Genomic DNA, 16372 nt, shown 5'->3' with positions numbered 1-16372 from the left:
TGCTTTTCAGCTCTTAATTATGCTGTTATAAATGTCATTTAATTGAAAGCTCTGACTGGGGCTCCAAGAGCAACCTAAGAAGCCCTGTTTATTTTAAAAATCTCCTATTAGCTCAAGTAGAAATTTTCCTTGTCTGCTACATCTGCATTTCTGATGTGTATCTGTCAAGATGCTCAAATTTGAAAAGACAGCTGAGGTTTACTCTGATCCTGTGAGAAGGCCACATAGTCTCTTGTCCTGGGGTGGCAATGTAATAAAAGTGCTTACAAGGGTGGAGAAGGCAGCAGAAAAGTTGGCTAAGAGGGAAGCCAGGTGAAGATATACTTGCAACCTCAGCTTATCCTGACAGTACAGTTAGCACGATAAGACTTCTGCATTAAGACATCCTTTTTCTGCCTGCCCGCAGTGGTGCTCCCTCAGACACTCAGGGTGAAGGACTCTCTGAATTCCCATTGCTGAGCTCACTGACTAGATCATTTGTAAGCAGAGGCCTCAGCACCTCCCTCCTTTTCCTCTTGTCAAGTTTATAGAGCTTACATCCTATAAGCTGCTGTGCCTGGGGCTAGAGCTTCTCAGCATGCCTACCTCCATCACTCTGCATGTTACTCTCATTTGTCATTATTATTTCTGTTACATGGCCAGGTCTCACATAATTCAAAACCTCATAAAAGTTGAGCCAGAACTTTTTTCTGGTGATGGGATATGAGGAGAAAACCCCTATGTAAATTTCACTGGATTTGTGTCTTACAAACTTACTTACAAAGAAAAACAACAGGTGGGAAAGAAAAAGCAGTCTTACTGCTGACTCATCTGATGTCTAGCAGGATAGACTCCATGTTCCCATGGAGGTTTCTTAGGTTAGTTCAGGTCTAGCAGTGCAGGTACTAACTTGCCCATAGCTTCTCTCAGACATAGTTTACATTATATCTGATGCTCTAAATGACACCTGGAACTGGAAAAAGTGCAAGACAAGAGATCAAGAGATTTAATGAGCTCTGACTTCAGAGGCTTCAGAGTGGATCAGGGAGTCTGTGAGGTTACAAGAAGGATATAGGCTGCTCTGCAGGGCCTGGGGCTCAGCCAGTAATTATACAACTTCACTGCACCCACCCTCATGCTGAGGTTTTGGCCTGTGCACATAATTACCTGATGGACTGGTATGTAACTCCCTATGGAGCACATACATGTGCATTAGCAAAATAGCTGTGCAGCAGATGGTTTGAGGGGAATACAAGTCCTGGAAAACTCAGGCCAGGATGTCTATAAGGAAAAATTATCCAATCAGCAGATCATAGTTTTTGGCTGGTAATTCATTCAGAACCTGGGTGCCCTTGGAAAATTATTTGATCTCAAGACAAGTTTCTCCCTTGAGGATAAAGTATTGGCTACACTTCCCAGATTACCTCTACAGCTTAGATATATCAGACACCCATGCTGCTCCTAAACAGCAAAACCAGTGGTGCAGGGCTGTGCACCAGGGACAAGACCCCCGCAGTGGTCACAGAGCCCTTCTCTGTGGAGGAGGGAGGGGATCCCTCGGGGAAACAGCTCTGCAAAGCAATAGGCTGGGCACTGAAAGAAGATTGAGAAAACACCACTTAAAAGCCCACTCTTACCTTCTCTCTGCTTCCCCAACAGGGCTCCGAGGAGACCATTCGCGTGGTGTCAATGGACAAGGACTACCATGTGGAGTGTTATCACTGCGAGGTAAGCTCCAGCCTGCCTCATGGCAAGGCTTTGCTAATACCTAGCAGCCTCTTGGTAGGTGCCTGACTCGCACCTCAAGGTGCACTTGCTGGGTGTTGCACACCTGGGCAGGTAGGGCTCTGCCCCACAGCTCCTGGAGGGAGGCAGAGGGAGTGATGAGTGCTAGCTGGTCTGCAAGTGGTGCTGCCATCCCCAGTACCAAATCAGTTTGGGTTTTGGTTTAGTAGAAAAGAGATAGGGATACCACTATATTACTTTTTGGGGAGTAGTTCCTTTTTGTGCAGAAAAATTAAACTTTTATTGGAGCAGATCAAGTTGTGGGATTAATGCTCTTGCTTTGGAGAGGAGAGCTGAGTTCAGTTCTAGCTCTGCATCCAGAGGCATGAGGAGGGGAACAAACTTTAATTTGGGATCAACCCAAAACTCCCCTTTTGCAGTAGGCTTGGCACTCTGATATAACAAGCAAATATCCACACTGATACTAACTGTGCTACCTGTCTTAGCAGCAGAGGCAGAAATGCAGCAATGCTATCTTCCATGCACATTTGCAAAAAAGGTTTTACAAAGAGACTTCCAATTGAGGGAGAAAAAAACAAAATTCAGAGCATCTTGAAATGTATATGAATCTAAATGTAAGGAAGACCCCATCCACTCAGCTGTCTCCTTCCAACAGAGATACCCGATACTCCATCCTTCTCTATTAAATTTTAACGAGAAATTGGCACAGGAAATCACACTATTTTGGAGAGCTGTACTTCCCTCCTCCTCCTTTCCCCATCTATTGCTTTGTGCAGGCTTCACCTAAGATGACAGCTCCCTCCTCTCTCAGGCTACTGACTTCATGTTAGAATGTCCTAATGGGGGGTTATTTTCAGTTCTGTTTCATTATTCATTTCCCCATTCTCCTTCCAGTTTGAGGCAAATCAAGCTGCTTCCACATCTGCCCAGAATGGCAGAGCGCATTTATGTACAGAAATCAGAGGTTAGCCATGTGTTAACAGGGGTCAATTACTGCCTAATGGTCTCAAATCAGGTTCTCAAGTTGTACATGCTGGGTCACTGCTGTCCCAGAATCATGCTAGAAAAGTCAGTGCCAGTATTTTGAGGTATTCACATGGAGACTTCTGAAAAGGCTCTGACAACTTGCCAGCCACTTCTGAAATGCTGTTAAAGTCATCATAACCTCGTGGCCATGCAAAGGTCAGTGGGCAGTGTTGAAACTTTGCTGCTTTTCTACATCATCTCTTTCTTGTACAACCACTTTTCTGCTGAGAACTTTAAGCAGGTTTATAGATCAATATGCCCCCATTCTAAAACTGAAATCCACTGAGAAGGCATGCTTTCTTACTGCAGAAAAGGAATCCAGTTCTGGAGAGGGGAAAAAAGGTATGAACACTTGGTGCATCTGTAGAGTATCTAAAATTGGTGAATTCTAATGAGGAATTGAATTTTAAATATCACATAAAGGATTACAAAACTACCTTGGCAGAAACTGTGATTAAAGCCTCCCTAAACTAACACTCCAGTTTTAAAGCTTACTTTAAAACCCATTTTTCATTCTTATTTCAGCATTGTAAACTTTAAGGATTTTAACTTGAGCTATGAAATCTAAAAAAAATCATACATTTTGTCCAATTAAAAACTTGGCATCAGTTTTCAATACTGAAGTGACCTATACACCCAAATTATAATGATGACAGCTGAAAACCAGGATTGTCTCTATTGCAGCATACATAATAGCAGGCAGGATCGTTGTTCTTTTTATCTCTGTTCCTCCACTACAGTTCATCCATTTTGTCCCTGTTCTGGTTCCAGGGGTAAAGATGGACCACTGGCCTTGAAGTTAAACTTTTTAAATTCCAAATTACAGAAAGTGTAGCCCTGCTTCAGATGTAAAACATGTCTCATCTCCCCCTCTTCCCCATTCACTCTCATTCTCTACTTATGCTACTCCATTTCTTGCCTGCTGCCTTGTTGCAAAATTAGCTCCTTCTCTGTCCTAATCTCTTCCTGGTTGTATGCGTCAGGGTCAGTCCTTGGCCTGTTTTGGTTTTTTTTTTGTTTGATTTGCATCAACATTTATTAGAAAAATAAAAGACCAGAATGGAAAACAACAGGGAAAAAAAAAAAAAAGCTGGGTCCTGTTTGATTTCAGCAATATCATTTTGCTTAATATGAGATAGTCATGGTCCACCTGCCAAAAACTCTTGAGGTTGTTGGCTTCAGAGGCATGGGAGGGAGCTCTCAGGCTTATGCTGGGTAGGTCAACATTGTGAGATGACCTACCTGGGATGTATATGTTTCTTCTAGGATTGTGGCTTGCAGCTCAATGATGAGGAAGGCCATCGTTGTTATCCATTAGAGGGCCACTTGCTCTGCCATGGCTGTCATATCAGGCGCCTTAATATTGAACTGCCATCACATCCACCTCCAAGCTATCCGATGCATATCACAGAACTCTGAAAGACATTTCCATTACCAGTAAGCCATTTGAAAGAGAAGACAAATCTAAAAATTACTTTCCTGTTCCTTTAAAGATGAGATTCCAGTAATAATCATCTAAACCAGCTATTTATTTTTAAAATCAGAGGTGAGGGTTCCTTTTCTGCATTACCACTAAACTGTAACTGTAAATGGCAGCATTTCTAAAGCAGTGGTATAAAGGGCTGTTCTGCAATCCCTACTCACATTCCTCCAGTGGAGATTTCACCCAAGTAAGCGTAGAATTACTTTCCAAAAGTTAGCACCTTATCATATTGCAGCAAGCACGATAAGATAAATGCTAACATTTTAGCTAGTTTTATTGAATTCTGGTCTTAGAGAATACAGGCTCACATTTTTTAAAACTTAGGAAGCAAACAAGTGGTTTTAGTAAGGACATTATCTGCATGGGTTAAATAATAGCATTCTCTGAAGAAGCATCAGTCCAGCTTTCCGTCCTACAATGTTCCACAGTCATCCAAAGACTACTTAACTTGTTGAAGAAATATGGCAAGCATCTCTTATAAAAACTATGTTACAGAGGATTATATCAGAAAAGTTGGCACATGCAGGGTCATAGCAGTTGAAGAAATTACAGACCTCTGTAATTGCTTGCAATGTACAACTGTAGCCATGGTTTCAAAATACATTCATATCAACTTGATGATTTGGCACTTACTAAAGAATTCATCTTTCGAAGCTGTTTTTTGTTTAACAGGGTTAGCTGCCCCTTTCTATGCAAAGGTACACTTGTCTTTATACTACTTGTTTTATACAAGACTTCATTTGTTACCAACTTTATGGCTGTATGCTGATATATTATTAAAAAAAGAGGGGACAGTGGGTTTTGTATTATCTTTTCAGCTTTGTGAAGCGAAAGCTTCTCTTAATGATTTTCTTAAGGAGTATTTTTTATGTTAAATCAGTTCAACACAGAGGTAAATTTTCTAGAGTTCATTTTATGATGCGATTGTTCTTTAGAGGCCTTTACTGTACTTTCACACTATTTCCATAAAGTTAAAACAATAACAACTTGTTCTCATTTGCATCAGGACTACACCTTTCCATTTTGGTAAGGAATGTTATAAAGTCCCTACAGCACAAAGCTGTTGTAGGCAATTCAGAGTCCCTCATACACTGGAGTACACATTCCAAAGAAAGGACCAAAATAATAATGTAAAAAAATACCAAGAATGTACTCATATAATTGAGCTTTCAAAGAGGGTTTGTTTGGGTTTCTTTCCTTTTCCTTTCACTTGTGTGCATGTGTGTGTATATATTTAGTAAGGTGGAGCTTCAAAAGGAAAAAACATGTTAAGAGGAGCTCTTTAAGACCAGAAATTCCAGAGTAGCAAAGTAAACCAAAGTTCTAAAGGAGACAAAAGCTGCTTTCTGGTGCTTCAAGAAAAGTTTAAGTTTGTGATTCATCTTATAACTAATGCCGTAACTACAGTATATAATTTGACTTAAATTAAGTTTTCATTTGAGAAATATTTATGTTTTCTTCCAAGAACTCAGACCAGTGTTGATTTTTGTTTTGTAGGAAGTATATAAATTCCCAGTTTGTATATCATGTAAATAGATTACATACTGAAAATATACATTAGTTTAACTACTTTTGTGTATATATATGTATCTTCATAAAACCTTTCAATATGCTTCTGTCTTAGTCTTTAGAATTAATTGTGGTTTTCTGTTTCAGTGTTTAATTCCCTTGATTGTTGAAGAAAAAAATTGGGAAATGTAGATTTATTTATCTAAAGAAGCAGCTACTTGCTGTCATTTTAAGTTATTTAATATTAAAGTCAGAAGTTTCATTTAACCTTAGACGCTATAATCTGCTTTTTTTCAATAAAGACACTTTTTAATGATCTTTGATTTTTGTAGTTTGATGCATATAAATTGGTTTGGGTTTTTTTTTAAATGTAGATGGGCACTAAAACAAGTTTCAGGAGACCCCTGTATTGCCTACAGAAATGCCTAACTGATATTAATTGATCACAGCTGCATTCATGAAATATTCTGGTCCTCCAGTACAAGTGTTACTAATTAAGGTCTAAAATATGCCCACAGCTAAGGTTTTGCAGCTGCACTTAGAAAAGAATTTAGCCTCTCTGGCAATTTTTAATTAAGCTTTAACCAGTCTGGCTAGTTCACATGTAGGACAGTCAGTACTGAGGAACACTTCCTTCTCAAGGCTCACATCATTTTTTAGAATGTTCCAGAAGAGGAGTACTGCCTGGGCTATGAACTTGCAAAATGTTAAAGCACTCAGACATGGGGGGTGGGATGGGATTTTCTAGATATTCTTGCTAAGTCACAGTAATTCAGAAACCACAGTCAGAGCTCTCATAGGATCAGAGATGCTTTTTTATATATCTTACCTTTATGAAGCTCTTTGCCACTTTGTTGTCTTCAGCTTCATGGCACAGATGAGAGCTTGGTTACATTTGTATTCTGCACACAGGTGGTCCTGCAAGAGAAGTTCTTATCTATCAAGCAAAAGGTTCATTGGCACTGGTATCTTGTCTCCACAGCCATAAGCGAATGCCTGGGGAAAGAGTACAAAAACCAGTTTCTTCCTGGTTTCCTCACGTTCAGTGGGTTTCCTTTCCATCAAGCTGGTCAGTCTGCCACCTTTAGGGATGCTCATTCCCCCAGTGACTCAGAAAAATCACAATATTCACAAGCCTCTACTTTAGTGTCATGATATCCTCTTCAAAGAGGCCTGCTCTACAGCTCTGTCATCCTGGCTTTGCAAAATACAACTGACAACATTTGGAAATGAAATTTTCTGGTGTTTTTCACACAGTGGCTATTTTGACAATTTTTTCTTTTGCACAATCAGAATTTACAAGCACAATTGTTTTAGGGACTTAGTCTGAACTTCTGTGCTTTGAAACAGATGTACTACATTTCTGTAGGGCCTTCACATACATGCTATTTTCTCACTCTCCTAATTTTTTAAAAATTCATTCAAAATGAGCAATTCATGCCCTTGAATTTAAAAAAAAAACAAAAAGGCACTAAGGCTGGCCAGATGTTAAGGATAACAGGAAGGGATCCTATAGGTACATAGCGAATAAAAAACAGACTAGGGACAACGTAGGCCACCTCCGAAAGCTATCGGGAGAACTGGCTACCCTGGGTTTGGAGAAGGCTGAGGTTCTTGATGACTTCTTCGCCTTGGTCTTCACTGGCAAAGGCTCTGACCACACCACACCAGGGACTGTGAGAATGAAGATCCTAGGCCCACTGTAGGAGAGGATCTGGTTTGAGACCATCTTAAAAACCTGAATGTACAGAAGTCCATGGGACCTGATGAAATCCATCTGAGGGTCCTGAAGGAGCTGGCAAATGAAGATACTAAGCCACTGGCCATTATATTAAAAAAATCATGGCAGTCAGGTGAAGTTCCCGATGACTGGAAAAAGGGAAATATAACCCCCATTTTCAAGAAGAGGAAAATGGATGACCCGGGGAATTACAGACCAGTCAGTCTCACCTCTGTGCCTGGCAAAATCCTGGAGCAGATTCTCCTGGAAGGCATGCTAAGGCACATGAAAAACTACAAGGTGCTTGGTGACAGCCAGCATGGCTTCACTAAGGGGAAATCCTGCCTGACCAATTTGGTGGCCTTCTATGATGGGGCTACAGAACTGATGGACAGGGGTAGAGCAGTTGATGTCATCTACCTGGACTTGTGCAAAGCATTCGACACTGTCCCACATGACATCCTTGTCTCTAAACTGGAGAGACATCAATTTCTTAGGTGGACCACTCGGTGGATAAAGAGCTGGCTGGATGGCTGCACACAAAGAGTTGGGGTCAATGGCTCAATGTCCAGCTGGAGACCAGTAACGAGTGGTGTCCCTCAGAGATCGGTGTTGGGACTGGTCTTGTTCAACATCTTTGTCGGTGACATGGACAGTGGGATTGACTGTGCCCTCAGCAAGTTTGCCAATGACACCAAGCTGAGTGGCTCAGTTGATATGCTGGAGGGAAGGAATGCCATCCAGAGGGACCTTGACACACTTGTGAGGTAGGTTGACGCCAACCTTATGAAGTTTAACCATGCAAAGTGCAAGGTTCTACACCTGGGTTGGAGCAATCCCAGGCACAGCTACAAGTTGTGCAAAGAAGAGATTCAGAGCAGCCCTGCGGAGTAGGACTTGGGGGTGTTAGCTGATGAGAAAATGAACGTGAGCTGGCAGTGTGCACTCACAGCCCAGAAAGCCAACCATATCCTGGGCTGCATCAAAGGGAGCGTGACCAGCAGGTCAAAGGAGGTGATCCTGCCCCTCTACTCTGCTCTCGTGAGACCCCACTTGCAATACTGCATGCAGTTCTGGTGTCCTCAACATAAGAAAGACATGGAACTGTTGGAGTAAGTCTGGAGGAGGGCCAGAAGGAAGATAAAGGGTCTGCAGCACCTCCTGTATGAGGACAGGCTGAGAAAGTTGGGGCTGTTCAGCCTGGAGAAGAGAAGGCTGTGTGGAGACCTCATAGCAGCCTTCCAATATCTGAAAGGGGCCTATAGGGATGCTGGGGAGGGACTCTTCATTAGGGACTGTAGCGACAGGACAAGGGGTAATGGGTTAAAACTTAAACAGGGGAAGTTTAGATTGGATACAAGGAAGAAATCATTTACTGTTAGGGTGGTGAGGCACTGGAATTGGTTGCCCAGGGAGGTTGTGAATGTTCCATCCCTGGCAGTGTTCAAGGCCAGGTTGGACGAAGCCTTGGGTGGTATGGTTTAATGTGAGGTGTCCCTGCCCATAGCAGGGGGGTTGGAACTAGATGATCTTAAGGTCCTTTCCAACCCTAACTATTGTCTGATTCTGTGAAAGCATTTTCACAGTGCCTCATCACATGGGTGACACAAATGTAGTCAATAGAATGTTGCAGTACTCCCTGCCATGGTATCTGAGCCACAGGGAAGTGTGTAACTGGAAGCTGTTGCATGATGAATGCTAAATCTGGCATGCAGATTATTCAGGAGTGCTTTTTGCTAGCCCTGCACTTCACCTTACCAGATGTCTGCACAACTTGGATGTTGAGTAGGACACAGTCTTCTCTGGATGCCTAAGCTGGACATGAAAGTGACACACATTAAGCAGAGGGCATTTGTTTCTGAAATAAATTGCAGGTCATTCCTCAGTCAGCACTACTGGGCTTATCATCAGATGAATTATGTATTTTTAAAAGCTATGGAGATAACTACAATTTTTGGTAAAACTCCAGAAGACCCAAAATATTTTCTTACTCTTCAAAACTCGAGAACTGCTTTGAGCGCTAGGATAGTATCTTGACATCTATTCATTTAACACTAGGACAACAAAAATAAGTTGCCGTATTGTTTAAGAGCACATAATAACTAACACGTGCCTGCATTTTCCCTGTGCTGCCAGTCTGTGTCTCATTGGAAGAAAATACACTGCATTAGATAACATAAATCACTGTGCTCACATAACCAGCAAAGGAGAAGTATGAACTGAAAACTGTACAAAAAGAAAGAAACCACATGGAGAGCTGCTTTTCAAGAAACAATAAGTATCTATCCAAAAAGATTTTTAACAACAAATTCATAAAGGTTTGTCTCGTGGCTGAAAAAAATCCAAAAAAGCCCATGTTGTGGTTTAAGTCCAGCCAGTAACTCGGAACCATGCAGCCACTCGCTCACTCCCCCACTTCTATGCACGCCCCCACCCTCCTGCTCCCAAAGGGATGGGGAGGAGAATCGAAACAATGAAAATCCCATGGGCTGAGATAAGAACAGACCAGTAAATAAGGTATAATACAAAACCAGTATTATGACCACCACCAATAACAATAATGATAAGTGGAATAACAAGGGGAGAGAATATGAATATAAGAATATGAGAGAAGTGGTGCACATTACAATTGCTCACCACAAGCTGACCAATACCCAGCCTGACCTGAGCAGCAATCGGGCCTTCTGGTTATCGCCCCCCCAGTTTATATACTGGGCATGACAAGCTACTGTTTGCCTTAGGGGAATTGATCTAAAAAAATGAATACTCAAGTGAAGCCAAACCAGAGATCATAAATACTTTTTTACTTTTTCAGACAGCATTATTAGAATGTTTTTTTTATAAATTAACGAACAGGAGTATTAGAAAGGCTTACGTATTTCCTATGTTAAAGCTAATGGACTTCGGGAACTTCTCCCACTTTTGAATGAATGAAGGCTAAGCCAGGTTACATATTTGTGTGCATAAGGTGTGTTTAGGTAGCATAGAGAGAAGAAGGACCAACCACGCTTATCTGAAAGAATAGAAAATCAAATTAATTGCCAGTTCTACAGGATTTCTTTCTCTAAAACCCCCTGCCAAAAAACAAACAAAAAAAAAAAAGAACCCCCCCAACACCACCAAAAAACTACCCAACCCCCCCCCAAAATCCCAAAACAAAAATAAAATAAAAAACACAAACCCACCCAACAGAAAACAACAACCAAACCAGTCAATTGCTTAACTGCTTACTTTCTAAAATGTCTGTATTGCCTGAAGAAACTTCAGTCTAAAAAAGTTAATTTTGCTTATATCTGTTTTAGTTTATCTTTAAGCACTCAGCACCAGGCTGCACCACTCCAGAGTAAAAAGTTGAAAATGGAAATCGGGTATTTCTTTGGTGCAGCTCTCCTTATTTAAAGAGAGCATACCCAGACCCTGCTCCTCTGATATAAATACCTGGTACTAATAACAACAAACAGACACCTTACAAATTCCAAGCACACCTTTTTATTCAGGTCTAGGTCCCAGGAAATCCTGTCTCTCTGCCCAGAACCTCTTCCCTTACCTCCTGACTCCTCTTCCCCTGCTGTGCACACCCCCACAAGCTGCAGCTCAGCACTCCCTGATCACAATACACTTTCTACCACTCCCAAAGAAATTCTCCAGACCCCCCCCCAGCTTGTCTTCAGCTCATCCCATTGCCTCCAGCTCCCTATTGCTTTCTGCCACAACTCCAGAAAAGGATTTTCATTTGTTTTTCTACTTGCTACGAAAGAATTTACCTTATTTTACTTACAGCATTTACAAGGCCTATGATTGCTCACATATCAAAAAGCTATGACTGCTATAGTCCTAAGGATACAAGGACAGAATTAAGCTAAATAGAAAAAAATGGAATTCATGATATATCTGTAGGCTGACTGCCCTATCACCATTCCTTACATGCCCTCTGCAAGCACTCAAAATTAGACTCTGGAAGTAGACATGCATGTTTTTATTTGCTGCTGTACTGTACTAGGGAAGGAAAACACCTACCTGGCAGCCTGCTCCAGGCCCCTCTTTTCCAAGCTCAACTCTGCATTTATAAAAGCAGAAGAACAACATTAATGAAATAGCCTACAGTAATTACTGTAAGCCATTGACAATAAAAATAGGTGCCAGTACAAAGTAACTTTACAGTGAACACTGATGCTATGTCATATCCCCCCCCCCAAATAACTGACTGTCCTAGGTTCAGCTGCAAGTTGTTTTTCCCCTTCCTAGTAGCTGGCACAGGGCTGTGTTTCAGTTTCACTCTGAGAACAATGCTGATAGCGACAACTAAAACATTGGTGTGTTAAGTAACACCCCAATCAAGGACTTTCTCAGTCTCATGCTCTGCCAGTGAGGAGAGGCACAGGAAGCCAGGAGGAAGCAGAGACAGGACACCTGACACAAACTAGCCAAAGAGGTAGTATTCCATACCACAGCATGTCATGCCCAGTATATAAATTAGGGGGAGTTTCCCGGAAGGCCCAGTTTGCTGTTCGGGTCAGGCTGGGCATTGGTCAGCAGGTGGTGAGCATTGTGCATCACTTGTTTATTGTTGGTTTCCACCCCCCCCACTCCCCCCCCTTCCATTTTTAGTTTTATGTTCTCTCCCCTTATTTCCCTTATTATTAAGTAGTAGTTTTGTATTATACTTTAGTTATTGGACTTTTCTTAACCTGTGGGATTTACGTTCTTTCAATTCTCCCCTCTATCCTACCTGGAGCAGGTGGGAAGAAAAGGGGGAAGCAAGAAAGCAGCTGTATGGTTCCGAGTCACCAGCTGGGCTTAAACCACAACATTGACAAAGTTATTATTTAACTGTGCGCTATTCATGAAGTGGAGTTCTCACAGCTGCTTAGCTGAACAGACAGCTTTCAAATTACAGGATGCCGGAAGATAATGTTTTGTTGCAAGAATTAAGCAATCTTTTCCCCTTCGGTATTTGTTATGCAGCCTGCCCCAATGCAGAATGCATTCAGCTTCCTATTATTCACTGTTGAACCTGTCATCACTCAGAACACTGATTTGCAACACCAGGACAATAAACAACAGCTAAGTTGCAGGCCTGGAAGCCTTCCCCAACACTACAGCATGCTGTCCAACAGTTACAGCCACACAGGCTAAGGACCTAGAATATTCCAACAGACACAAGAAACTAAGCTGGTTTTACAGCATCCCCACATTCCATAGTTTTGGATGCCATTCTAGACTTTCATGTGTTACAGTAAAAACTGTACTTAGTCCTATCCCACTCCTGATCAGCATCAGCTATAGCTGTCTATAGACATCTTTTATTAGACATTATTTACAGTTTCTACTGCAATGTTTTAAAGAATTTGCTGTGGAGTATAGCTCTAGAAACATACTGACAGCAATCCTTCAGCCTTTAAGGCAGCTTAAACTGCTATGCTAGGCCTGTAGAGCAAACTTGCTCTTCAAAATAACCCCTTACAACATAAAAGCAGGTTCCACCTGAAAAAAATCTTACTCATTTCCCAATCCCTCTTTCTCCTGCATAAGTCTTTATGCAGTATGTTGTACAGTTAATATTGCTACAGATTGGTCTTAACTCGATTAGTTCCTGATTAGTCTTCTAATTTTAAGACTGACAAACTCCTCATAAAGCTGCTGCTCTCTGCATGGAACTCTACCATGAGCCTTGGTGCAGTCTGCATTAGACCTAGGGCTCCTGTACATGAAGATATCTGCCAAGAACAGTCTTGTATCTCCAGTATAGGAAAATTAAGAGGCAGTCAGCCTTTTGCTTAACAGATGCCATTCAAACTGCCTACTAAGTGTTTCTAGAAGTAATTTTCCCCATTCTATAAAAGAAATTATTTTCCCTAACTCTGAGAATGTGTTGCACCTGCTATTTTACTCATTACTGTCTCTTCATTTGATTAAAAATACTATAAATGCAAAGGTCCTTAGCTAAAGTCATATCTACAAAGTGATTATGCATGGCTGAACAAGGATACATGGTGACTGCAAATCTATTTAAAACTCTTAAGCCTTTGCTCTAACACTTATAATTGTCTTTTCTCCAAGTCATGACAGATTAAGGAATACCACAGTCTAAGTATACAAGAAACTTATCAAGGATACTTACCCCCACTGATCATAACTGTTAACATCCCAGACAATTCCTTGAACAAATATCTTGTGCTCATACATGGCTATAAGCAGAAAGATTTATCAATTAACTTTATGATAAAGTCTCAATAAGCATTCACAGATGAGAGATCTATTTACTCACCAATGACGGCTCCCAGAGTGAATGGGTTGAGTTTAGTAAATATGATGGAGTTGGTTGGTCGATTCCCCTCAAAGACCTTTCAAAGCAAGAGTTACATTTTCATCTAGTATGTTCTAAAACTTAGATTAAAAAATTTGTATTTTCCTTACAGCCCACATGGTACTAGCTGTATTAGCAGCAAAACTAAATCCTGAACACTTTAAAGGCTAACAGCTTCAACCATAAAATGGTATAATTTTCATGTTTTATTACAAGCACAATGCCAAAATGTTACCTCCAAGTACTATTACTACTACAGTCTACAGGAAGTAAAATACAAGTTAATATCCTAGGGCCAGTGTTAAGATACCTCATCTTTTCTAAAGTGTCTCAAAAGGCTTCCAGATAATCACACTTCAGCATGAATACTTTTCACAGACTGCTCTGCAAGACCTGACAAGGTAGAACCTGTAACAAACTTCACAGCTGTCAAGACAGTAGCACTTGACAGCCATCAGAGGGTACTGCTCCATTAGCAAACTCCAGCTAGCAACAGACCACCATGTTATCTAGTCAGAGGAAAGCTGTCAAGTGCCAAAGCCTGGTTACCTTATGGGGAAGGAGTTTCTCCAGAACATCTCCACTCAGTCCTGCTGCTTGAAGTTCCTTAAAAGCTTCATCAGCAGTTTTTCCTTTCATCAAGGCCTCAGTCTGAGCAAGGAAGTTGGCTATGATTTGTAAGCGGCGAGGAGAAGCAAGACACGCCAACCCAATATGGGTGATAAACAAACTTCTACTTTATTTGTGGCGCAGTTCACTTATATAGGCGTGGTATTTAGCCACGCCTCCTAGGCACAACAGTATTGATTAGATCCACACAGCTTCCTCCACATTCTCCTCCCACGTCCGGTTTCCAGTTACCTGTGAGGCCTACCCCTTGCCTTGCTCACACAAGGCCTCTAAGGCTCCATGGCCTTGCTCTTAGAGCCATTCTGCAACAATTCCCCCCTTTTTCTTTGTGTGAGCAAGACATTGTGGGTTATTCTGTTCACCTGTTTTATCACACAACTATAAGCAAGTCTAATAGCTACAATGATTAACCTAACAATGATACATAAGCTCAGTACTTCAAACAGCAGTGTTTAAGTCAACCTGTAATGCCCCATGAGGACAACCATCTAGTTATCCCTAGGTTATTGCTCACTTACGATTGCTGGGTAAGCTGAGCCAGGGTTCTCAGCTGTGCGTGCATCGAATTAGAATGATCAGAGAGATTCATACAACACATTCCATCAAACTCTTCACATCCATGTCCCTGTTCCAACAACAAAGGTTCTGCAGTGTTGCATGTCTTACATAGTCAACATTAAACAACAAATCAGAGATTGCCTTCGATGCAGGATTTGTCTGCTTAGCAACTCAGCAACCCAGTCTGTTTAGCTGCACCAAGGCCCCGTCCGATGCCGTACCTGGCACGAGGAAAGAAACTGTTACAATAGTGTCAGGTGACCAAAACTTACATCAGATCTACAGTTAGCAGTAAGACTAAGTACAAAGTGTTTTAAGCACCTTAAACGGTGCTGTCACTGAAGTGTTAGGGGTCAACAGGGTCAGTCTTCCAGTAACAAGGTCCCCTTTTTTATTTTTGAGGGAATGCCAGGCCAGGCTGGATCGCCGCAGATCGGAACATTCCACTGAGCAACTTCAGGGGATGATCGGTAGAGCAGGAAGTGTTGTGGGAAGCATACCTGAACCACACGCTGGCGTTCCTGTAATCTAAAGGACTAGAATTTACATTTGTCACAGTACCATTCACCTTGGCTTAGGCGCTTGTTCAACTAAATATTACGCAGGTACCCATTCGCACGGCCCCTTATAATTCTACTCCCGAGGTCCATTTGGGGCAATAGGCGAATATGGTACCCAAGCATCCCAATTGTCTGTTGTGCTGTTGAGGTTGGCAGTGCTACATATGACATGGTGGACGGGCAAGGGCCAGTTGCCTATAGGAGTACCAACCAAACATATTGGAAATGGGTTACCAGGGGAAGGTAAGGTGAGGCAAATGGCGTTCTGCCCCGCAAGCTTAACCATCATCGCCCACCCGTTGTTCCCGGGCTGCGGAGGCAGACGGCTGGCTGTTTCCGGAGTCTTCGTTACTGTCAGGAAGAGCAGGGGAAGATAAGGACACTGTTTTGGTCCACTTCGCAGGGACCCATTGTGTACCTGTGGATGTAAGCACACACATATAACATCGCCCCATGTACTTCACTTCTGCCGGGCCCTGCCATAGGCCCGTGCTGGGATCACGGTACATGACCATCATGGGTGCCTTAGATTCGGACGCCGCGGCTCGCCTGTGCACTTGAGCAGGGAGAGAGTCCTGATATGCAAAAATGCACAAGTAGTTCAGAACAAACAATGCCTTAGACAGTCTTTCTTGCACGTCGTGAATGTCACTGAACTTTTCAAGGTACCGTTTCAGGGTCTGTTGCGCCCGCTCAACTATGGCCTGTCCCGTTGGTGAATAGGGAATGCCAGTCACATGTTTGACTCCCCATTGTTGACAAAATTGGCGCATTCTCTCACCTACATAGGCAGGCCCATTGTCCGTTTTTATTTGCTGAGGCACTCCCATAACGGCAAAGCAGCTAGTTAGATG

At 42.1% G+C, this 16372-nt stretch overlaps 2 protein-coding genes across 3 annotated transcripts in view; one reads left to right on the top strand and one right to left on the bottom strand.

The window, feature by feature from the left end:
- The window catches only part of LOC133279423 (Wilms tumor protein 1-interacting protein homolog), a 93480-nt gene extending 89167 nt beyond the window's left edge, over nucleotides 1-4313 (top strand). For both annotated transcript variants that reach the window (XM_061473129.1, XM_061473130.1), the window contains exons 7-8: nucleotides 1639-1707; nucleotides 4018-4313. In XM_061473129.1, the coding sequence (XP_061329113.1) occupies nucleotides 1639-1707; nucleotides 4018-4170 (222 nt within the window). In that variant the 3' untranslated portion in view covers nucleotides 4171-4313. The remainder of the gene's footprint in view (nucleotides 1-1638; nucleotides 1708-4017) is intronic.
- Nucleotides 4314-10510: 6197 nt separating this feature from the next.
- On the bottom strand, nucleotides 10511-14433 carry LOC133279431 (glucose-6-phosphate isomerase-like). Its single transcript, XM_061473139.1, has 5 exons — nucleotides 14320-14433; nucleotides 13732-13807; nucleotides 13585-13651; nucleotides 11481-11520; nucleotides 10511-10537 (listed from the first exon to the last, which is right to left on the bottom strand). Exons 1-5 carry the CDS (start codon nucleotides 14407-14409, stop codon nucleotides 10511-10513), a joined length of 300 nt encoding a protein of 99 aa, XP_061329123.1. The 5' UTR covers nucleotides 14410-14433.
- Between the last annotated feature and the right edge of the window lie 1939 nt (nucleotides 14434-16372).

The sequence above is a fragment of the Pezoporus flaviventris genome, unplaced genomic scaffold, assembly GCF_033815535.1.
Source record: "Pezoporus flaviventris isolate CSIRO_AGI_PZ_B2104156 unplaced genomic scaffold, CSIRO_AGI_Pfla_v1 ptg000077l, whole genome shotgun sequence".
Taxonomy (NCBI): domain Eukaryota; kingdom Metazoa; phylum Chordata; class Aves; order Psittaciformes; family Psittacidae; genus Pezoporus; species Pezoporus flaviventris.
Note: the sequence above shows the minus strand (reverse complement) of the source record. Positions and strands in the feature narration are given on the sequence as shown.